We start from the raw sequence: 24,495 nt of genomic DNA, 5'->3' as shown, positions 1-24,495 counted from the left end.
TGTGTATATACATGATCAATGTATATACACACACACACACACTCACCCACACACACACACACACACACACACACACACATATAGTTTTAAACGAACCTCATCTCTGCTCTTCCACAATCTCATCACTCCCCATGTCCCTTTGACGGAAGGCCACCAGTTTCTCTTTAAAATCTCCTAGAGGCACAGCCTTGCAGCCCCCAGGTTCTTTCCTTGGAGCGTGGATTTCTTGAAATGCCCTCGGCTAACGGGCCAGTTTGGAATGGAGACGTTTCGAGGTTGGGCGTATCCTTTAGGGTATGAAGGCGTTACGAGGCTGAAGGGGAGCATGACCTCTGAGCGCCTGGGCAGTCGGTCCCTTAGCTGCTGGCCGTGGTCCTAACGAGCTCCCGGGCCCGTCCAGGCCCCCGTGGGGCACCTGGCCCGCGCGTGCCCTCCCCCGGGGGCGGCTCACCTCCTCGTCGGCCCACGCGGAGGGGTCCACGGTGTGGGAGGGCAGGCAGAACTGCTGGCACACCCCGCGCTTGTAATGCACCGTCTCCGACTGCAGGCTGCCGTCTTTGGGGATGTAGCTGTCGATCAAAGTGGGGAGCAAAGCGAGAGTCAGTGGGTGGCCCAGGCGGACCTGGCCATTTCCTCCGTTCACGCCTGCTCTCAGTCACCCAGTCACCCGCAGGCGCTGCAATGACAGGGGCAGGCCGGACCTCCTGACATCCACTTCCCCGGTTTCGGCGGGGTAACGCGATTAAACTCATCTACGCAGCCACCGGCCATGCAGGGTCGCTTCACAGGGTTCTAACAGTGTAACCACCTGAAGGCACCCACGTGGCACAACTTAAAGGGAAACGGGCAGAAGTGGGGCCTCTACGCCCGGCCGGCGTGGCTCAGTGGGTGAGCATCAGTCTATGGACCAGGAGGTCACGGTTCGATTCCCGGTCAGGCAGGGCACATGCCCGGGGTGCCTCTCGATCTCCGGTGGGGGACGTGCAGGAGGCAGCCGATCAACGATTCTCTCTCATCATGGATGTTTCTCTCTCTCTCTCCCTCACCTTCCTCTTTGAAATCAACAGAAATGTTTTTTTAAAGGAAGAAGTAGGGTCTGCAGAAGAAAGTCCACGTTCCAGAGCCAGATCTCGCCTGGTGAGTGCATGAGGCGTGGGCCCCGGGCTGGCTGGGGAGGAGGCGGCTCCCGGGCCCGTTCGTACCTGGCGATGCCGTTCTGGAACTCCTCGGTGGCCTGGTAGTAGATGGTGATGGCCACGCGGGCGTCGGTGTCGAAGGTGAACTCCACGTTGTAGTGGACTTTAGCTCTGCCGGCCTCGGCCCCCGGGGCCTTCACCTCCTCGGCGCACCTAGCGAGCACCAAGCCTCAGCATTCGGCGGGCAGCAAGCCAGCATTTAAACTGCATCCTTTTTTAAAACTTAACACAGTGTGGCTGCCCTCTGGCCCTAAGCCCGCCTCCGCCCTCCTTGGGGACGACGGCAGAGGGTGTCACTGCCACTGCCGCTGGGCCGGGGGGTGGTTGCTGATACTTTACGCACGACAGCTAGCATCCTTCGCCTTTGCCTGGAGGCATCTGAATCGGAATCAAGGTTCCTAGTCACGTAGTTGACATAGTTTCCTCAAGGCCCCACTCCTCTCCCCTCCCGCCTCTCCCAACCTGTCCCCCAGGGAGCACCCCGCCTTAGCAGAGGCGGCATCTGCTTAAAGCAGACACGGAAGCCCTCGCCGGTGTGGCTCAGTGGACAGAGCGTCAGCTGTGGACTGAAGGGTTGGATTCCGGTCAAGGGCACATGCCGGGGTTGTGGGCTCGAGCCCCAGTGTGGGGCGTGCAGGAGGCAGCCGGTCAGTGATTCTCTCTCATCATGGATGTTTCTCTCTCTCCCTCTTCCTTCCTATATGAAATCAATAAAAATATCAAAAAACAAACAAACAAAAAAGCCTGACACCGTCTCAGGAACAGCACCGAGAAAGGAAATCGGGGACTATTAACACGATGGGCGTGAAGCCGCCGGCCCCGGGCACTGACTGTCGGGGTGTATGAGGTTAAGAATAAATTTAAGCCCTAACCGGTGTGGCTCCGTGGATAGAGCGTCAGTCTGCGGACTCAAGGGTCCCAAGTTCGATTCTGGTCAAGGGCATGTACCTTGGTTGCGGGCACATCCCCAGTAGGGGGTGTGCAGGAGGCGGCTAATCGATGCTTCTCTCTCATCGATGTTTCTAACTCTCTCTCCCTCTCCCTTCCTCTCTGTAAAAAATCAATAAAATATATTTAAAAAAATAAAAGAATAAATTTAAAGTGAATGTAAGCAATGAATAAGGATTTCCTATTCCAAGTTCAAACAGCTCATCTTTACTCCACTTTTCTCGCGCAATAATTCTTCTTTTAAAAGAAATTCATCAGGTAGGGGCCCGCGTGACGGCGGCCAGGGAAGGGCCAGGGCTCGCACTCACGGACTGCGAGGTGAAGCCTCAACAGCAGCGGTCCTCAAACTACGGCCCGCGGGCCACATGCGGCCCGCCGAGGACATGTGTCCGGCCCGCCGGGTGCCGCTGCCTGTCCTGCTCAGCAGCCGACTCGTCCCGGGCCCGCAGTGCGCATAGGAATTTGTTCATAGTTTTTTTTTAAAACTACAGTCCGGCCCTGACCGGTTTGGCTCAGTGGATAGAGCGTCAGCCTGCGGACTGAAGGGTCCCAGGTTCGATTCCGGTCAAGGGCATGTACCTTGGTTGCAGGCACGTCCCCAGTGGGGGCTGTGCAGGAGGCAGCTGATCGATGTTTCTCTCTCATCGATGTTTCTAGCTCTCTGTCCCTCTCCCTTCCTCTCTGTAAAAAAATCAATAAAATATATTTAAAAAAAAAAAAAAAAAACCCAAAAAACTACAGTCCGGCCCTCCCACGGTCTGAGGGACAGTGAACTGGCCCCTGTTTAAAAAGTTTGAGGACCCCTGCTCCACAGTCTCAATGGAGTGTCTGACCTAAGCAGGCGTGGGTCCGGCTCTGGGCCGGCACCCCTGCTCCGCGGGGCTCTGCGGGGGGGTGGCTGCCTGCCCGCAGGGGGGCCCCTGGGAACCTGGGAACTTACTTGACGAGCCTCAGCGTGTCCTTGCGGATGTTGACCAGGCTTCTCAGAGTCTTCACCGGCTCCTGGGGAGGCGGGGCAGCATAAGGGAACTGCGGGGCAAAGCGGGAGAAGACAGCGCGTGAGTGAAGGCCCGTGACGGCCCCTCCGTGGCACGGGGCCTCCCCGCCTTACGAGGTGAGGTGGGCAGGCGCCAGGCTCTGAACTCCGGGAGGGCACGGGGATTCGATGTGGCGTCAAAAGAGTGAGATGAACCCGGCTGGTGTGGCTCCGTAGTTGAGTGTGGACCTGTGAAGCAGGAGGTCACGGTTCGATTCCCGGTCAGGGCACATGCCTGGGTGGCGGGCTCGATCCCCAGTGTGGGGTGTGCAGGAGGCAGCCGGTCAATGATTCTCTCTTATCATTGATGTCTCTCCCTTCCTTTCTGTAATCAATAATAAAAATACTTTTTTTTTTTAAAAAAAAGAGAGATTTACCTGCTTTTCCCATTCTATGCTTATCTGAGTCAGCATCCACAATGTGGGCAACTAACGAGAACGCCAACAAGTACCAAACGCAGTTCAAGTACCGAAGGACACACGGTGGCCGCATTCATCATCACCAAAGGCTTTTCCATCTGACCGTGGACGACAGGGAGCCAGACGAGCAGGGGCTTCCTTCAGAGAGGCCACGCGGTGCCTCGGGAACGTGGCGACTGCGGACCAAGGAGGAGCCGGCCGCGGCGCAGGGCGCGTTCCCCGTTCCCGGGCCCATCAGAGGCAGCCGAGGTTCCTGGAATGTGCGCCCAGAGCTCTCCGGGGGCCTCAAGGTCCGTGGCTGCCCAGCATTTACCCAACACTCTGCCACCCTCTGGGCGTCTGAGTCGATGACAAGGAGGAGGGAAGAGGTGACATAGTAACACATTTCACTGGGGAATGCTTTCCGAAGATGAAGCAGGATTTTCCAGGGTTCCGACGCTTTGTGGACAATAAGCGAGCTCTGCATCTCATTCACAGAAAACCTACTGGAGCCAAAGCGTGGCGCTCCCACGACAGCCTCGGTCCCTCCTGGAGCTGGCGTCGGGGAGCGGGGCCCCACGGTCCACCCTGCCTGCGCCTCCACAGGGTTTCGCTGACGGTGGTTCTGTCCCTTGGAAAACACAGCCTACAGTGCACCTAATTTTACGAATTCGGTATGATTGCTGATAATTCACACGCATGCACATGACTCTTGAGAAAATTCATTCAATCTAAACTGTCACATGTGCATCCAATTGACCCTCTCTGTGTGGGTACCGAATAACGACATGCTACTTTCTTCATGGATACATTAAACATGCATCCTTTTAAAATACATGGTAGTTGGTTTTTCTAATTACAAAGGAACACATTATAGGGTGCCCCCCAAAATGTCTACGCACGTCGAATAATTATTCATTCCAATGGGCTAAATCTGAAAAGAAACATCAATTGAGCTATCAGAAAAAAAGTGTGTCTACATTTTTTTTTTTTTTTGGGGGGGGACACCCTGTATTCAAGCAGAAAAGTTGAAAAACACACAAAAAAATACAAAATCAGCCCTAACCAGTTTGGCTCACTGGATAGGGTGTCGGCCTGCGGACTGAAGGGTCCCAGGTTCGATTTCCATCAAGGGCATGTTCCTTGGTTGCAGGCATATCCCCAGTAGGAGGTGTGCAGGAGGCAGCTGATCGATGTTTCTCTCTCATCGATGTTTCTAACTCTCTCTCCCTCTCCCTTCCTCTCTGTAAAAAATCAATAAAATATATATTTTTTAAAAAGGTACAATGCCGAAACCGGTGTGGCTCAGTGGATAGAGCGTCGGCCTGCAGACTGAAGGGTCCCGGGTTCGATTCCAGTCAAGGGCATGTACCTGGGTTGCGGGCACATCCCCAGTAGGGGGTGTGCAGGAGTTAGCTGATCAATGTTTCTAGCTCTCTCTCCCTCTCCCTTCCTCTCTGTAAAATATCAATAAAATATATATTTTTTAAAAAGGTACAAAATCAGCCATCATTTCACCGCTCAGCGAGACCAAGGCTAACGCTGCAGGGTCTTTCCCGTGCGGCGTCCGCCCGCCTGCCCGTCTTCGTACCTCCTGTTTCAGGCTGCACGCACTGTTTTACAGCCTCTTCCCACGTGGAACAACGTGGTGGGCGTTTGTAAAGTCGTGATCTGACACGACCGCGCACGGCAGCGCTAGAAGCATGCCTGCTTTCATCAATCCCGTCCCCTTCCCTGGTTTACGCTGGCTTCACCTCGTGTGTGTTTGTGCTTTATTTTTCTGACCTGAATGTGGTGAGCGCCTTGGTCCTACGTTTCTGCCTGCTCCTTTGATTGTTTCCTCAGGATAAGTTCCTAGACGTGGAATGACTGGATCAAAGAGTAAGCATATTTTTTTAAGAGTTTTAAAAATACTTTTGCCACATTGTTCTCCAGAAAGCTGGTTCTGATTTTCTCTCCCACCGGCCGCGTGTCAGGACGCTTTTATTCGGGGAAGGTGGAAACCCCATCAGACCCGGCTGTGGCCCATGTCTCCACCCCACCCCCACCGCCACCCCGGTTCCACCAAAGGAATTGAAAACAATTTTCAAATACGCTTAAGCAAAAAGCAATTAGGGCAGGAAAGTCAGACACAAATGCTAGTCTACTGTAAAGCCAAAATAAATGACTTGGGGATTAAAATGGTTTTCGGGAGCAGTGAGTTAATCATATACATTTGCACAGGTACCGGGAGTGAGCCATAACTCTTTCCGAGTTTAAAAAAATAAATAAAAAGACCAGTTCTTCCTTCACTCTTTGCCCTTTCTCCTCCACACCCTGCAAAAAATAAAATAAAAACAATATAAAAAGGGGGGGGGGAGTTCAACAAAAGCCTTGTGATCTTTGTCTTTCGTTTAGAATATTACCTGAGCCTTAATTCCCTGTCACAAGGTACAGATCCATTTCATTCTCTGTCTTCCAGTCTTCCGCTAGAGCGCGGCACGGCTCAGGGATTGAGCGTTGACCTATGAACCCGGAGGTCACGGTTAGGTTCCCTGTCAGGGCACAGGGCGGGGTTGCGGCCTCGGTCCCCAGTAGGGGGTGTGCAGAAGGCAGTCGGTGGATGATTCTCTCTCATTGTTGACGTCTCTCTCTCCCTTCCTCTCTCTGTAATCAATAAAACATTTTTTTTTTTTTAAAAAAAGAAGGAACTGAGACTCAAAGGATGGGTGTCGTTTTGGAAGGTCCAGGGCTCACGAGCAACAGAACGAGGATTTAGACCCAGAAGCCACACGCTTCCTGCCTTGGCTGCCGCGGGGCCGTCTGCAAGTGGTTCTGACGCCAGGATGTTCCAGAAACCTGAGTAGAGTGTGGAGAGTCTGACAGTTCAACAGTCACCTGCTCGGGTTCTGGAAGCTAGTCCGAACTCCCGGAGGACACCCTATGCTTCGGCCGCAGTGCATAACAAAGGTACCTAATGCCACCCTCCTTCCACATTCAAAAAATATTTATTGGTGAAGGGGAGGCCGGGGGGAGGTCAATGGGGAACAAAAAAAGGAGACACATGTACTACTATTTGTAATACTTCCAACAATTAAAATAATAATAATAATAATAATAATAATAAATATTTATTTTTATTGCTTTCAGAGAGGAAGGGAGAGAGAGAGAGAAACATCCATGATGAGAGTGAATCATTGAAAGGCTGCCTCCTGCACGCCCCGCACTGGGGATCGAGCCTGCAACCCGAGCATGTGCCCTTGACCGGACTCAAATCTGGGACCCTTGAGTCCGCAGGCCAATGCTCTATCCACTGAGCCAAACCGGTCAGGTCTCCTCCTACATTTTAACAGGAGTGTCTAAGGCAGTGGTTCCCTGTAGGGGCACACACCCCACAGGGGGGCAATTTGATTTTTAAGGGGGGCCATTCGAGAATGAGTTATTAACAGTGATTTTTTTTGCATTTCTTATGGTTCTAGGGCCCTCATATACTGCAAATATATATTGTGACATATTTATGCATTTCAGGTCTCTATTATATGTTTTGAGACTTTATATGCTATTTTTTTATATCACTTCATATTATTATTATTATTATTTAACAATTTCCTCCTCAGGACTCCCACTGTCCTTTCGTTCTCTTCTTTTTCTCTTTCATGGATGCCATGCTCGTTGGAAGCTTGTTTAGACGAAGCTAATGACCTTTTAAGCTTCCTCCCCGTGACTGGGAGCTCACGGTGTGAATAATAAGAATTCTACGTCATGGGGGGGGGACACACCAGGATGTTAGAGATGCTTGGGGGGCGTGGCCAAGAAAAGGGGGAACCACCCACTGGTCCAAGGTCTTCTCAGAGCCAGCTTTCTTGGAACAGGGTGTGACAGAGTCCTTGTGTGTGACTCACGGCACCTGCAGAGGACACACGTGGACATGCAGGGGACGCCGATGGCAGGGAGCTCTGCGCAGCCACGGCAGGCGCAGCCACCGCTCACCTTGCGCCCAGGATGCTGGAACGTGCGTTACTGACACACTGAATCAATTTCAAAGGACCAAGACATTTGCCTATTCACTCCACACTCGCGCTCTGCCTGCTGAGCCTGGGGCTCCGGGATGGGCCAGGCACAGTTCCGTCTGAGAGGCTTACATCTGCTGCCCTGCCTGGGGGTACAGCACCCTCCCCGGACGGGCCTGCAGTGTCTGTGCTGAAATAAGCCCAAATCTCAGAGTCATTTAAATCCCAAGCGCCTCAAGCCCAGGATGGGAGTATATATAGTGTGGGTTCAGCCAGACCGGCTCATTCAAAGGGGCTCCCCAGGGGGTTGCCAATCAAGACTCTGAGTAATACTGAGCCAGTTTCCTTTTGACCTTTAACCCTGGTGTTCATCAGTTTCCTTTCTTTCACGTTGGCCTCACGTCGGCGGCAAAGTGCCCCCTGGTGACCAAATGTGGAACTGCTACTCTGTGAGTGTGTGTGTGTGTGTGTGTGTGTGTGTGTGTGTGTGTACACATACAATATGTATGTATATATCAACCATATATCCTAGATTTTTTTAAAATATATTTTATTGATTTTTTTACAGAGAGGAAGGAAGAGGGATAGAGAGAAACATCAATGAGAGAGAAACATCGATCAGCTGACTCCTGCACACCTCCCACTGGGGATGTGCCCGCAACCAAGGTACATGCCCTTCACCGGAATCGAACCTGGGACCCTTCAGTCCGCAGGCCGACACTCACCCACTGAGCCAAACCAGCTAAGGCTAGATATTTTTTAAGGCATTCTAATTCCAACTACCCCTACAAATGCATTCACATTTTTATTGTAGAAAATGTGGCCAAAATGCATATGAAGTGGCAGGCTACCTTGTTTCAGTGGTCAATTATTGGGCAATTCCCAGGAGTCTCTAAAAGGACATAACCCAATCATAAAAATAAATACCTTCGGCGAAAAGCTTTTTTAAAAGTACACGATTTGCTAACATTTGCTCTTCGTCCCAGGCCCGACCGTGTGCAGTGCATCCCTGATGTGGCTCGGGGAGCGCCTTCAAGCTGGTGCCCCTCCTGTGGCCAGCCCCAGCTTCTTATTTTTCTTTTTCTGTTAATCCTCATGGAGGATAGTTTCCCACCGATTTTAGAGAAGGCGGAAGGGAGGGAGGGAGGGAGGGAGGGAGAGGGAGAGACAGAGAGAGGAACTTGGATGTGAGAGAGACACGAGTACTGGTTACTTCCCGCATGTGCCCTGGCCGGGAGCCAGGGATCGAGCCTGCAACCCAGGTGCACACCCTTGACGGGGATCAAACCCTAGATAGACCGACCCTTCGGTGTGCAGGCCGATGCTCCAACCACTGGGCCACACCGGCCAGGGCTGCACTAATGAGTCTTTACTTAGAAAACAGGAAGCCCCAAATGCCAAAAATCTGATTCCAAAGAAATAGAAAATCATTTCAGGCAATTTATAATTAAAGTAGGAAAGTACTCATTTTGTATATTAGCGGGCGTGTACTATTTGTGGCAAAGAATCCAATGATAGTTACTATGGCGACCAACATCTGGAGTCACGGGGATACCTCCTTTACGGCCTTACAGAAACCCTTTCGTTGGTAGGTTTTAGGGCTTTTATGTTTAAACTTCAGTTCCTTCTATTTGATGCCTGGCTGTTTTCTCTACTTCCTGTCTTCTCAGAAGTGTTGTGTGTCCGAGGCTCAGCAGTGGGTATTTTTAGACTCGCGCCGCCTTAGCGCGTTCTCTTAGATCAGCGTCAGGGGAGAGCAGTGCAGGCTCTGCTTGGATGCCGCAAAATGAATGCAAATTTGCCTGTTTAACCGGCTGCTGCCTGGAGGCGGGCGGCGCCGTGCCTGCGGTAGACCAGCGTGTCAAAGGGCTCTCTTTACAGCAGAAAAACCCCCTCTCACTAACTTTCCACCCCATCCTCCTGGGGAGCTCGCGGCCACAGCAGAAAGGTGATCACAAAGCTGACAAGACACCCCATTCACCCAACCAAAGGCGGGAGGGGGCACCAAGAGGGTGTCGCGGGGTGACCTCAACACGAAGGTGCTCTGGGCCCAGGTCTGGTTACCAGAGATCTGAGAAGGTGGCTCCTTTAGAGCCCGTGACACCTGGGTGACCAGGCAGGACACAGGACCAGTGTCATGGCTCCATGACCTCACAGCGAAGGCTGACCTTTCCAAAACATCTATCTATCATCTATCTATCATCTATCTATCTATCATCTATCTATCTATGTATCTATGTATGTATCTATCTACCTATGTATATATGTATGTATCTATCTATCATCTATTTATCTATCTATGTATCTACCTATATATCTACCTATATATCTATCTACCTATCATCTATCTATCTATCATCTATCTATCTATCATCTATCATCTATCTATCTATGTATGTATCTATCTACCTATGTATGTATGTATGTATGTATCTATCATCTATTTATCTATCTATGTATCTACCTATATATCTACCTATATATCTATCTACCTATCATCTATCTATCCATCATCTATCTATCTATCATGTATCTATCTATGTATCTATGAATGTATTTATCTACCTATGTATGTATGTATGTATCTATCTATCATCTATCTACCTATGTATTTATGTGTGTATCTATCTACCTATGTATGTATCTATGTATCTATCCATGTATGTATGTATGTATGTATGTATCTATCTATCTATGTATCTACCTATGTATGTATGTATCTATCTATGTATACATCCATGTATGTATGTATCTATCTATCTATCTTCTATCTATCTATCTATCTATCTATGTATCTACCTATATATCTACCTATGTATCTATCTACCTATGCATCTATCTACCTATGTATGTATGTATGTATCTATTTATGTATCTATGCATACATGTATGCATGCATGCATGTATTTATTTATTTAAATAGTTTTTTTCCTGTTTCTTTTTATTTTTTAAATTGATTTCAGAGAGAAATGGAGAGGAAGACACAGAAACATCAACAATGGGAGAGAGAATCATCAATTGACTGTCTCCTGTACACCTCACACTGGGGACTGAGCTCGCAACCGGGCAGGTGCCCTGACCGGGAATCGAACTATGACCTCCCGATGCTCCACCACCAAGCGGGGCTCCAAAATATTTAAACCCCAGCATGAGAAGGACAATGACTCGATTCTCTCTGTTCACCTTGACAAGCGACAAGGGAAGAGCGAACACTCCATTGGAGGGCCAAGCGCCATCATACAATCGCCCGGATCTCTGGCAACGACCACGGAAGACCCCCTGTCTCCCCATTCTTACGGGTCGGCTCTTGGCTCCCTTTAGGGGTACCCTGACCAGGCAGCCCGTTCGGTACCACTCTGACGTCAAACGCACCCACCAGGCTCTGTGCACTGTTTTGATGACAAATGAAACGTCCTCGACTTCCGGTTTCCTCACGGACAGGAAGCCCTCGCCAAGACAGGGGCCCCTCCCGGCGGGACAAAAACACCCCCCATCCCGCTGTGCTCCCTCCCCAGAGCGCTGTGTTCCGATACAAAGGATGTTGCCCAACCCCAGCGCGTTTCGCGGAGAGCTCAGAGGGACAAAGAAGTGCTGTCAGTGCGGCAGAACAGTCATCTTTTCCGTCCGGCGAGTTGGTAAATAATGACTAACGGCCAGAGGCGCCACCCCTTTCGGACAAGCACCCCATTCTAGATGCCCGGCTTCTGGATTTCATCTGCTCGGGAGGCGCATCGTCCAGCTCTCAAACAGGAATCTGCTTGTAAGAGATTTTCAGACGCCTGGATGTTATGCCCAGAGAGGCAAGCCCCGTATCCGTCAAAATATGCATTTAAAAATACACAATATACGTTTTTTTTCCAAAGAAGCATAATAGGGCTATTGTATTCTAAATGGTGAGTCTCAAACACCCACAGAATACAAACACCCACAGTATGCCGTGGTCAGCGTCCAGCTCCAGGCATGACTTCCGTCACTGGGGCGCTCTCGTCCTGTGTTCCACCCCTGCCCTCCCCTGCTTCCCCCCTGAGATCCCCGCCCCCCTCCACGCCGCCCGCCCGCCTCTCGCCGCTCGGTCCATCCCTGCAAGTCTCCATCCCTGAGCCGCATCCTCCAGTCCTCCCGTCCCCTGCCGCTGCCTCGGACGGCTCTCCCTCCTGTTACTGATCGCCTGCCTGCTACCAAGAGCCTGCGCTTCAGGTCATCTTGTTTCTATTGTTTTTTGTTTTTTTGGGGGGGAGGGGGAAAGGGAAAAGGAAATAGAGAAAGAGAGAGGGAGAGAGAAACACTGATGAGAGAGAAACATCCATCGGCTGCCTCCTGCACGCCCCCTACTAGGGATCAAGCCCACAATCCAGGCATGTGCCCTGACCGGGAATCACACCGGTGACCTCTTGGTGAGTGGGTTGATGCTCAACCCACTGAGCTACCCTGGCCAAGCTCAGGCCATCTTCCAGGGCTGGTCAGAGGCGATTCCAGCTCATCCAGAATGAACAGGGTGTCGGAGCATTCACCATCAGCTTTCCGGGACTCAAAATACCCCCAAGTGCCAAGTCTGAACACAGAACGAAGCAAAGACGGCGCAGCGCATAGCAATTCCCCAGGAAGCACCGCGCGGCCCTACCTCCCAGCCGCGCCGGCTGGCTCCCGGGTCTGTGGTCTTAGCCCGGCCACGCTTACAAAGATCCTAGTTAATAATCTGCCGGGAAAGCACAGCCCCGCAAGCCGGGCGGGAGGCCCACGGTCAGCAAGAGGATTCGGTGACTGGCTTCGTCTAACACAGGGGTGGGCAAACTTTTTGACTCGAGGGCCACAATGGGTTCTTAAACTGGACCGGAGGGCCGGAACAAAAGCATGGATGGAGTGTTTGTGTGAACTAATATAAATTCAAAGTAAACATAATTACATAAAAGGGTACGGTCTTTTTATTTTATTTTATTTCAGTAGTTTTATTCATTTCAAACATTTTAACAAGAAGAATGTAAACACTAATTATTATCATTTGAAACTTCAAAAAATGGAGGAATCATAGCACAATAACATACCTTATATTGAAGATGGCAAAGGCAAAATAAAATTGCCTAACAAAGGAAAGGTACAAAAGCCTTTCAAATTAAACTTAAATATAATAAAATAATTTAAAACTAAAACAAATAGAAAAGAACAAAATGTGTAAACAGTAAATTAAACATTTTCTTTAGTGCAACTTCCAAATTATGCCCGGGACGTAGATGTAGACGGCAATGTAGACTGGGTTGAAACGTTTTTGGTCTTTAAAACATCCACTTCAGCGGGAACAGTGTTGTTGGTCTCCTTTTTAGCTAATGCTCTGATCCTGTGCTCTCCAGGGGCGTGTCTCCCTACATCTCCACGATAACGTGTCTACGCATTCCCAGGGTGATGTCGGGGGACGCGTCCGCGGGCATTCCAAGGAGCCTCTGGAAGATGGAGAGGTTGTTCCTTCTACTGAATGGGCGGATATAAATCCAGATATAAATCCGCCCCCTCAGAAGAAGGACCTGCGGCCGTGTTTCCCGATGTTGCCATGTTAACACTGCTGCTGGTGAAGGAGCGGAGGGAAGAGCAAGAGAACCCTCCGCTCTTTCGGCTCCGCGGGCCGGATAGAACAGCCGAAACGGCCGGATCTGGCCCGCGGGCCGTAGTTTGCCCACGGCTGGGCTAACAAATACGTTTTGGAAAAGGAGAGGCCTGCAGGGGGCAAACCTGACAGACACCACCCTGCCCACGTGCTCGAGGTCGCCATCCCCAGGAAGAAGCCAGGAGCGATGATGCACCTTAGGGCGGTCATCTGCCTCTGTGGGTTCTTCCCCCCAATCCATCACCCTGCTCGGACCACGAGGGAACACCCGAACACCCAAACGGCGGGGACGTCCCACAGAACAGCTCACCGGCACAGCTCAGCATTATCAAGGTCATGGAAAGTCAGGAAAACCCGGGAAACGGTCACAGACGGGAGGAGCCATGACAACCAGAGGCACTGGGGGTCCGGGGTGGAGCCTGGGCCTCTAAGGGCGCAGCCCCAGCAGCGCGGCAGCTCTTAACGCAGGAACGCACCTGTGCGCCATGCGGGGCGGAGCCAGGTGCCGGTACGCAAGGTGTCCGGTGAGCGGTACGCGGGCATCTCCACCGGCAGCCCTCCGGGAGCATACAGTGACTTTTGAAAAAATAAGTCTGCCCGGCTCAGTGGTTGAGCGTCGACCTATGCACCAGGAGGTCAGGGTTCGATTCCCAGTCAGGGCACATGCCCAGGTTGTGGGCTCGGTCCCCAGTGGGGGGTGTGCAGGAGGTGGACGATCAATGATTCTCTCTCATCATTGATGTTTCTCTCTCTCTCTCTCTCATCATTGATGTTTCTCTCTCTCTCTCATGTCATTGATGTTTCTCTCTCTCTCTCTCTCTCTCTCTCTCTCTCGTCATTGATGTTTCTCTCTCTCATCGTTTCTCTCTCTCTCTCTCTCTCATCATTGATGTTTCTCTTTCTCATCATTTATGTTTCCCTCTGTCTCGTCACTGATGTTTCTCTCTCTCTCATCATTGTTTCTCTCTCTCTCTCTCTCTCATCATTGATGCTTCTCTCTCTCTCTCTCTCTCATCATTGATGTTTTTTTCTCTCTCTCTCCTTTCCTCTCTGGGAAAAAAAAAATTCCGGCAAGAGCCATGATGAGATGAGCAGAGGAGCTCACGGCGGAAGGTGTGGGTCTCGGCTCGGGGTGACTGCCGACAAGCCTCCATTCCTCACCTGTGACACAGGCTGAGTACCAGCAACCTCCCGCTTGGGGAGGAAAGGCTGCGTGAATCAGGGTCCACGGGAACACGGAAACCACGCCGGTGGTTGTCAGGGAGAGCATTTCATAGAAGGAGCCGGATCGACAGGCATCGAAGGACGAACACACCCAAAGGGGACACGGAGCTGACAGCGTGGCCGCGGGAAACAGCCAGCACCCCTCGTTCTCAGATCCTAGAGGCCCCCTGATGCTGGTGGCACTCACACCTCCGCCCGGCAGCCCGCTCGCGCCCCCCCGTGGGCAGGGCTTGGGGAGGCGAGCTCTGGGCCCAGGGGCCTTGCGGAGCCCCGGGCCCAGGGGCGTTGGGGCTGGGAGGGAACTCCACAGACTGCCAATGTCACCCCCCGCTGCTTGCTTTTATCACGGCTTCTGGTAAGGTCCTAGCTAACCGCCTGCTCCCCCACCCCTTCCTTTAAAAAACATGGTACACAGTGGGGGTGAGTCGAAGAGATTCACCCCCGGGGCTGACAGCGTTTAAAGTTTTTTTGTTTTTTTTAAAATATATATTTTTATTGATTTCGGAGAGGAAGGGAGAGGGAGAGAGACACAGAAACATCCACGATGAGAGAGAATCATGGATCGGCTGTCTCCTGCACGCCCCCCACACGGCGGGATGGAGCCCGCAACCCAGGCATGTGCCCTGACCGGGAATTGAACCGTGACCTCCTGGTTCATAGGTCGACGCTCAACCACAGAGCCACGCTGGCCGAGTTCGTTTAAAAGTTGTAATAGAGCCGAAACCGGTTTGGCTCAGTGGATAGAGCGTCGGCCTGCGGACTGAAGGGTCCCGGGTTCGATTCCGGTCAAGGGCATGTACCTTGGTTGTGGGCACATCCCCAGTAGGGAGTGTGCAGGAGGCAGCTGATCGATGTTTCTCTCTCATCGATGTTTCTGACTCTCTATCCCTCTTCCTTCCTCTCTGTAAAAAATCAATAAAATATATTAAAAAAAAAAAAAAGTTGTAATAGATGGAAACCATGGCCAGGGGCGGCATTCTGTTCTGTCATTCGGCACCTTTCCTGTGAATCTGTCTGATTAAGTTCTGTAATTCAATCGGGGCTACTTTTTGAGTCAATGGCCGGGCAAGACCGTTTTAGAGAAAGAAGCGTGTGCTGCCTGAGGATGTCACTTACCTGTGTCCAACTGTCAAGCCACGGGGCCCAGGACTCTGACTTCTAGAGACTTTGTAGTCTCATTAGCGGCAAAGCCACCACGATGCCCGATCTCTTTAAAAGTTCAACCAGCGAACCAGGTTTTTCTCTGAAACGCGGCCCCAGTAAGTACAGTTTCCCGTAAGACGGGCGAACCACAGGAAACAGAGGTGACAGCGCGCACCCCGGGTCTCGGGGCGTTTCAGAGAAATTTCTAGGAAATGCCTACAACGCGTGCTGCAGGTTCAGCGCTGCACACGGCCGAGTTCTCGGCGCTCTGGTGTGTGCAGAAACGGAGCGTCCAACGCGCCGGAAGGTCAAGCGTGGAGCGGCATTTTCCGAGTCAGCGGAACTGTCATGCGGTCCCTCTTTTCGCTCCTCCCTGTGTGTGGGGGTCTGATCTTCCCTCGAGACTGTGCGTTTGAGGGCAAAATCCACATAAGAGCGTGTTCGTATGGCCCAGAGCGATCAGACTGGCACCGTAGAAGAGAGAGAGGGCGTGTGTCGCAGGAACGGACGGGCACGGATGGGCACGACCCTCGGATGAGGACAGCACGTGCCTGTGGTGACTCCCCGAATTATGAACATGTGTCCCTCAGACTAAATGACAGGCTGCCACAATCCATGCTCACAAAATAACTGAAAAACAGATTGCCCTGAGCTTTTTAAAAAATATATATATTTTTTTACTGATTTCAGAGAAAAGGGAGAGGAAGAGAGAGAAACATCAAGGACGAGAGAGAATCATGGATCGGCTGCCTCCTGCATGTCCCACACTGGGGATGGAGCCCACAACCTGGGCATGTGCCCTTGACCAGGAATCGAACCGTGACCTCCTGGTTCATAGGTCGACGCTCAACCACTGAGCCACGACGGCCGGGCTGCCGTGGGCTTTTTAATAAAGGCGTTTGCGGAGCAATCTTCAGGAAGTTTAGGAGCTAAGACCCGCTGGTCCTGCCGGAGAACTGTGTGCAAGACGGGAGAATGAAAGTGACATGATTTATCAGGGGTCCTCAAACGTTTTAAACGGGGGGCCAGTGCACGGTCCCTCAGACCGTTGGAGGGCCGGACTATAGTTAAAAAAAAAAACTATGGACAAATTCCTATGTGCACTGCGGGCCCGGGACGAGTTGGCTGCTAAGCAGGACAGGTAGCAGCACCCGGCGGGCCGGATAAATGTCCTCGGCGGGCCCCATGTGGCCCGCGGGCCGCAGTTTGAGGACCCCTGAATGAGCAGAGGCCACCCGAGCAGGAAGACCCGGTTCTCACTCAGTCCTCACACTTACTGATCCGAGACCCAGGCATCAGTCTCCTTATCTGTGCAATGGAATTGGGTGCCCTTGTCTACCTCCTAGGGTGTCTAAGATCAAATAAAAAATATTTTCAAAATCACACGGGGCTACACAGGTACAGGCTATCAGCTGTGATGTGACTATCATCCGTGATAATCTCATCTTCTTTAAAGAATTCTACCCATAATGCAACTCCTAATACTTGGATGGAAGAATGTGCAGTGAAACACCAGCAGTTCGACGCGTCTCGTCTAGAAACCAGAGCGCTTGCAGGACACGCCGTGGGGACGCGCCTCTTTGCTGCGGCCCCGGTTTCCCGTGAATCCCACACGCTCCCGTGGAATGTACCCTCGGCGGCACAGCAGGCCCCATGGAGACACAAGTCCCACCACAGGGACAGGAAGGCGCTTTAGGGCAGTGGTCGGCACACTCATTGTCAACAGAGCCCAATATCAACAGGACAACGATTGACATTTCTTGGGAGAGCCACATTTTTTAAACTTACACTTCTTGCCCTAACCGGTTTGGCTCAGTGGATAGAGCGTCGGCCTGCGGACTGAAAGGTCCCAGGTTCGATTCCGGTCAAGGGCATGTACCTTGGTTGCGGGCACATCCCCAGTGGGGGGTGTGCAGGAGGCAGCTGATCGATGTTTCTCTCTCATCGATGTTTCTAACTCTCTATCCCTCTCCCTTCCTCTCTGTAAAAAATCAATAAAATATATTTATAAACTTAACACTTCTTCTAACGCCACTTCTTCCAAATAGACTCGCCCAGGCCGTGGTATTTTGTGGAAGAGCCACACTCAAGGGGCCAAAGAGCCGCGTGTGGCTCGCGAGCCGCGGTTTGCCGACCGCTGCTTTAGGGTCTCGGTTCAGGAAGACACTGGCCGAGCAAAGTGGGAGCAGAGCAAGCCCTCCTCCCGTCTGTCCCGACCCCGGGGGTCTGACAAGCAGAGGCGACGTTCAGTGGAGGAAAAGCGCAGGCCTGCGAGAGACAGCGTCCGCCCTGGGGGAGCCCTGCGCCCCAGGGGGCAGAGGGGCGGTGGGGAGCACTCCTGAGCGTTGGGGTTACTGCTCTGGCCGAGGCCCGCGGAGCAGGAGCCACGGTGACCGGCCATCTCCCACGGCCACGCGCGCACACACGGCTCACGCTGGCCGAAGCGCTCAAGCAGCAGGGCCGATGCTGTGCTCGTTCGCCAGGGGGGTGAGCTGGCGTGTCCCACGGGGAGCATGAACACACGGCCGCTGCCTGCGATGAATGAGAGGGGGCCTCAGACACTCTGAGCTGCGGACCCAGGTGGACGGGCACACGGCTCAGGGTCCCACTCACGGCAAGTTCAAACCAGGAGCCAGGCTCGTGGTTACCTGGGGTCCAAGGGCCGCGTGCTCCGTCTCGACCTGGGTGCTGGACCCCGAGGCGTGCCCACCTTGTCAGAATCACTGCGCACGCATGGGGTGCCGCCTTTCAGTCTATGCTAAGCTCCCATCGACATGTTTAAAAGGGACAAGCCAGCCCCATGTAAGTGGATCTAGAATGATCTCCAAGAGACATTGTTCGATGAGCAAGCAAGGGCAGAAGTGCATACGGGGCGCGCAGTGATGTGTGGCCGCCCCACCCCCACCCCGCCAGGTCTGTGCTCCCATCCCCCGGCCGCAGACAATGCTGGCCACACGCAGCCCGGCCCGGCCTGCCCCTTCCCCGGGAATGAGGAACCAGAGCCACCTGGTTCGTGAGAGCCTGTTTCCCCACCGCCCTCCGCAGGCCGGCCCAGACTCGGGTACACGTTGTACCCAAGGCTTTCCCAAGGACCAGGCTGAAGCCACGGCACCCGAATCCCGTGTTCATTCTCCCTGGGCATGTGCTCCCGCAGAAATACACCACCGCGTGTCCCCACATGCTCCTCCAACCAAGGGCTTTACAAAGACCCCGGCTCAGGTTTGCTTCCGACCTCACCCACATCCAGCCGGTCCCAGAAGGTGCTCAAGGACGTGGACTCCGCGGGTGGGGTTCTGGGGCATCTCTCCCATCTCCTCCTCCTCCTCCTCCCCCACCTCCTCCTCCTCCCCATCTCCTCCTCCATCTTCCTCTCCTCCTCCTCCCCCTCCATCTCCTCCTTCTCCTTCCCCATCTCCTCCTCCCCCTCCCCCCTCCTCCTCCATCTACTCCTCCTCCTCCTCCATCTCCTCCTCCTTCTTCTCCTCCATCTCCTCCTCCTCCTCCATCTCCTTCATCTCCTCCTCCATCTCCTTCATCTCCTCCTCCTCCTCCATCTTCTCCTCCTCCTTCCCCTCCTCCATCTCCTTCATCTTCTCCTCCTCCTCCTCCTCCATCTCCTCCGTCTTCTCCTTCTCCTCCTCCTCCTCCTCCTCCTCCTCCTCCATCTCCTCCATCTTTTCCTCTTCCTCCTCTGCTTCCTTCTCCCAGGGCAGTTTTACAATCCGAATTGGTGTGGAAATTCTCATACAGGGAAGGTAACCCGCTAGGTTAGCAGCTGCTAAGAACTGCTCTCCTGCTGCTCATTCGTCTCCAGCCAGGCTTCTTCCAGAGACTTTTTCCTTTCTCATAATTCCAGGTTACGCTGCACCCCTTTCTATCACTTTCATCCATAAAACTATACCCTGACGTCTACACGCCAGACAGATACAGCCACGCTCCCTGTCTCCCATCTCACAGAGAGGTGGATCCGACACACACATCCCACTCGCAGACCTCAGCCCACGCGGCATCCCTGGTTTCAAGCTCAATCCCCAGTGTAGGGCGTGTAGGAGGCAGCCAATCAATGATTCTCTCATCATTGATATTTCTAAGTCTCTCTCCCTCTCCCTTCCTCTCTGAAATCAATAACAATACATAAAAGAGAGAAAGAGAGAGAGAAACATTGATGTGAGAGTGAAACATTGATTGGTTGCCTCCTGCACCTGCCTCAGTTAGGGATCGAACCACACCTGGGTATGTGTCCTGACCAGGAATCGAACCCGAAACCTTTGGTGTAAGGGACAACGCTCCAACCAAGCGAGCCACACCAGCCAGGGCTTTCCTTTTTTTTTTTTTTTTCATGTTTTTATATTTACTCATTGATCTCAGAGAGAGAGGGGGAGGGAGAGAGAGAGAGATCCGTTTTTGTTGTTCCACTCATTTCTACATTCGTTGGTTGACTCTTAGGTGTGCCCTGACCAGGGGTCAAACCTACAACCTTGGCGTATCAGGATGACACTCTCACTAACCGAGCCACCCGTCCAGGGCCCAACTACTTTTCAAAATTGTCTTTTTTTATGCTGTAACTTGTAGCTAACTTTACAATTACTGTGAGGCCTCCTGTTTCATGCTCCGATCTACTGAACAAAAAAACCCCAACCTACTCTACACACACAAGTGACCAGCTTGTCCATGTTATCTCAGGGATCAAGAAACAGTTGAAACGAACTCTTGAGTAAAACCTACCGCGTGGTGGTTTGGAAATGTGACCATGATGCTATCTCTATACTGCAAAGCAGTCTGTTTACATATTCAGTATCTACTCACCAAGTGGCCCACGGCAGCTTTCTCTAGAAGAAGGCCTCCGAAATAATTTCTTCATCTTTATTAATATCTAGAGGCCTGGTGCACGAAATTCGTGCATGGGGGTCGGGGGGAGGTGTCCCTCAGCCCAGCCTGCACCCTCTTCAATCTGGGACCCCTTGAGGGATGTCCGACTGCCCGTTTAGGATCGGGCTTAAATGGGCAGTCGGACATCCCTCTCACAATCCAGGACTGCTGGCTCACAACTGCTCGCCTGCCTGCCTTCCTGATTGCCCCTAACTGCTTCTGCCTGCCAGCCTGATCACCCCCTAACCACTCCCCTGCCAGCCTGATTGATGCCTAACTGCTCCCCTACCAGCCTGTTTGCCCCTAAATGCCCTCTCCTGCAGGCCTGGTCACCCCTAACTGCCCTCCCCTGTAGGCCTGGTCCCCCCCCCCAACTGCTCTCCCCTGCAGGCCTGGGTCCCCCCCAACTGCCCTTTCCTGCAGGCCTGGTCGCCCCCAACTTCCCTCCTCTGCCAGCTTGGTCACCCCTAACTGCCCTCCCCTGCAGGCTTGATCACCCCCAACTGCCCTCCCTTGCAGGCCTGGTCCCCCGCAACTGCTCTCCCCTCCTGGCCTGATCGCCCACAACTGCCCTCCCCTGCTGGCCATCTTGTGGTGGCCATCTTGTGTCCACATGGGGGCAGCCATCTTGAGTGTTGGAGTGATGGTCAATTTGCATATTACTCTTTTATTAGATAGGATGACAAGTTTCAACATTGAAGATAAAATAATTTCATTTACATGATTTTCTAAAGCCAGATAATCCTTCTTCCTTAGCCCAGTACTGGTGTGCACGTACGCCTTAAAAAACTGAACGGAACACCCACGTTCACAGCAGCGTTCGTCACAACAGCAAGAGGCAGACGCCACCCAAGTGCTCGTTGGGGGACGAATGGGTAAACAAGATGTGTTACATACATCCAACAGAATTTCATCCAGCCTTGAAACGGGAGGACACTCACCCTGGCCGGGGGGCTCAGTTGGTTAGAGCATCGTCCTGATGTGCCAAGGTTTTGGGTTCGATCCCTGGTCAGGGCACATACAACCAATGAATGCATTAATAAGTGGAACAACAAATCGATGTTTCTCTCTCTCTCTCTCTCCCTCTCTCTCTCTCTCCCTCTCTAAAAATCAACCAAATAATTTTTTTTTTTTTTTAAAAGGAAGGAAATTCTGACTCACCCTACAACATCCATGAACCTTGATGGCATTTGGCTCAGTGAAACAGCCACACACAAAAAGACAAAGACGGCAGGATGGGGGACCTGGCGCACCGACGTTCACCGGACGCAGACGGGCAGCTGCCAGGGCGTGGGGAGGCGCATCCATGGGGAACTGACCTTGGACGGGGGCAGAGTTTCAGTTTTACAAGATGCAGAGTTCTAGAAGTTGCTTGCACTACAATGTGAATGCACTTAACACTACTGAGCCGCACACTTAAAACACTTAAGATGGTGAAGGTGTGACATTTCACGGAACGTGTATTTTGCCATAAATTTAAAAAACTACAACCTGAAGGTAAAAGCAAAGGTGGAGGAGATTCCTTATTGAGCTGAGCAGGGGGTCACCTCCCGGAGAGCCTAGAGGCGGGGAGCCGTGTATAATAAAAATGCTACTTTAGAAATCCTTCCTTGGCCCCGGTGGCGTGGCTCAGTGAGTGAGCGTCGACCTATGAACCAGGAGGTCATAGTTTGATTCCCGGTCAGGGCAGGTGCCCGGGTTGCAGGCTCGATCCCCAGTAGGGGGTGTACAGGAGGCAGCCGACCAGTGATTCTCTCTCATCATTGATGTTTCTCTCTCTCTCTCTCTCTCTCTCTCTCTCCCTTCCTCTCTAAAATAAATAAAAAAATATATATTTTTAAAACCCTTAAGTAGAACTGTCTGTAAAGCCCGACACCACTTAGAAGGTGTGACTATCCCTTCCCTGTTCCGCTCTCACAGCTTGGCTGCGTCTGCTCAGACTGCAGGACCACGAGGCTGGGCCACCTTGCCCATCCTTACCGGGCTTATTCCGACCCCCTGTCCTTCTCCACAAGCCGCCCCTCTCCCCCCCCCCCCCCCCCCCCCCCCGAAGCGGGCCCCACCCTTCCTGCAGCTCACTAAAAAAACCACACCCACTCTTTGAGGAACTTCCTTCATTTTCCTGCTTCTTTCTATTCCTTCTAGACCCGTGGTCGGCAAACGGCGGCTCGTGAGCCACAGGCGGCTCTTTGGCCCCTTGAGTGTGGCTCTTCCACAAAATACCACGGCCCGGGCGAGTCTATTTGGAAGAAGTGGCGTTAGAAGAAGTTTAAGTTTAAAAAATGTGGCTCTCAAAAGAAATCTCCATCGTTGTCCTGTTAATATTGGGCTCTGTTGGCTAATGAGTGTGCCGACCACTGCCCTAGACCTCCTTCCTTCCTCTGCTCAGCAGCAGTCCCTTCTCTGTGTGGTAAGAAATTTAAAATGCTTTAATTTAATAACAAAATTAAAACACGCCCTAACTGGTGTGGCTCAGTGGATAGAGCGTTGGCCTGCGGACTGAAGGGTCCCAGGTTCGATTCTGATCGGGGGCACGTGCCCGGGTTGCAGGCTTGATCCCCATCGGGGGGCATGCAGGAGACAGCCGATCGATGATTCTCTCTCATCATGGATGTTTCTAGCTCTCTCTCTCCCTCTTCCTTCCTCTCTGAAATCAATAAAAATATATTTAAATAACTAAATAAATAACACGTTCAATGGGGAACATTGAAACAACATATAAGAGAATTCGAGGATGTGCCCCAAGAGTGACCACTGTACCAGGGTCAAGCGCATTGTCCTCTTGTAAACGTTGATGCACCGACAAGCATGAATGCTTACCCACCGACAGGCTGCCACACCTGCTACCTCTATCTCTCTGGCAGCTTGCTTTCTTCGGTAAACACGGTGCTGGGGGGCACAGCTGCACCTCGGTGGAGGCAGAGCTGGCTGATCTCCGGCTGCTGGCCAGTTCCCAGGACAGACACGCTCTCCTGCAGGTAACCCTCCCCGCCGCCGCCGAGGTGCGGGCCACCCACGGCACCCTACGCTCACCACGCGCTGAGTAACTTACACTCCAGCAGCAGTGCGCCTGCAAAACAAGAGCAAGCACACTCTCGCGAAGCAAAAATCCCGCCCAGCTCTCCCGCCAGCCAGGCAGGCGAGGGGCGGCCCCTGTTTCATGTTAATGACCGGGATGTAGGAGCACAGTGACCTCTGCCCCCCACGGAGCTCGGAGCCCTGCGGACCCTGCTCAGCGCTGAGGCCGGGCGCTCAAGCCCAGGGAGTCTCTCCCCCAGAAGCCGCAGTCGCTGCAGAAAGGACCCGCCCGGGAGGGAGGCAGGCACAGCCAACAGCTCCGGGGTCCTCCCGCCGCCGCCTGGCGCCGTCCTCCAAGGTCAGAGCTGCCCTCGCTTCACAGCTGGGTAACCCGAGAGCCAGGGCTGCAGAGAGCAGAGCAGTGGGATGCAACCCCCGACTGAAATCTCGATCCCAGCCTCCCTCCCTTCCTCCCTCCCTCGCTCCGGCCCTCTTGCTGACCATGCGGACACGCTAGTGCTTTACACCCGCCCTTGAGACTTGATGGTAAACTTGACTTTCAGGGATTCTCCTGAGCGGCCGCTCAGCTCAGTGCCGCTCCACAGTACACACTTGGGCGGAAGGATGGTGGGTCGAATGCTACTCTTTTTATCTTTTTAATAATTACATTTTTATGTTTTTAGAAAGAGAGTAGAAGAGACACACACACACACACACACACACACACACACACAGAGAAACATCCATGGGAGAAAGGCACATCGATTGGTTGCCTCCCACACAGGATCGAGCCTGCAGCCGAGGCATGGGCCCTGGACCCGAATCGAACCCGGGACCATTTAGTCCAGGGGCCGACACTCTATCCACTGAGCCAAACCGGCGAGGGAGAATGATACTGCTTTTAGCGCGATCGTTCCGAAAGGCCCGGGAGAAACACAAGTCCCGGAGGCCAGGAAGCCTACGGCTTTTCTGTTGGATCTAACAATTCATTGCAGCCCGTCTTCATTCTCTCCGGAAAGGGGATCTGCGACCCTCCCCCCCCCCCCCCCCCGCCCCTCCGGCCCCGGACGCCCCCGGA

General features: G+C 52.6%; 1 protein-coding gene across 8 annotated transcripts in view; it reads right to left on the bottom strand.

Annotated features, from left to right (window-relative positions):
• The window catches only part of RNF157 (ring finger protein 157), a 73,999-nt gene that overhangs the window by 24,632 nt on the left and 24,872 nt on the right, over positions 1–24,495 (bottom strand). For all 8 annotated transcript variants that reach the window (XR_013961055.1, XR_013961056.1, XM_080677530.1 and 5 more), the window contains exons 3-5: positions 3,085–3,173; positions 1,203–1,349; positions 452–569 (exon numbers count right to left, since the gene is read on the bottom strand). Coding sequence is in view for 6 of the 8 variants with exons in the window: in XM_080677530.1 (XP_080533656.1) it covers positions 452–569; positions 1,203–1,349; positions 3,085–3,173 (354 nt within the window). In the remaining 2 variants the exon portion in view is untranslated. The remainder of the gene's footprint in view (positions 1–451; positions 570–1,202; positions 1,350–3,084; positions 3,174–24,495) is intronic.

Source organism: Plecotus auritus, assembly GCF_963455305.1.
Source record: "Plecotus auritus genome assembly, chromosome: 7".
Lineage (NCBI taxonomy): Eukaryota > Metazoa > Chordata > Mammalia > Chiroptera > Vespertilionidae > Plecotus > Plecotus auritus.
Note: the sequence above shows the minus strand (reverse complement) of the source record. Positions and strands in the feature narration are given on the sequence as shown.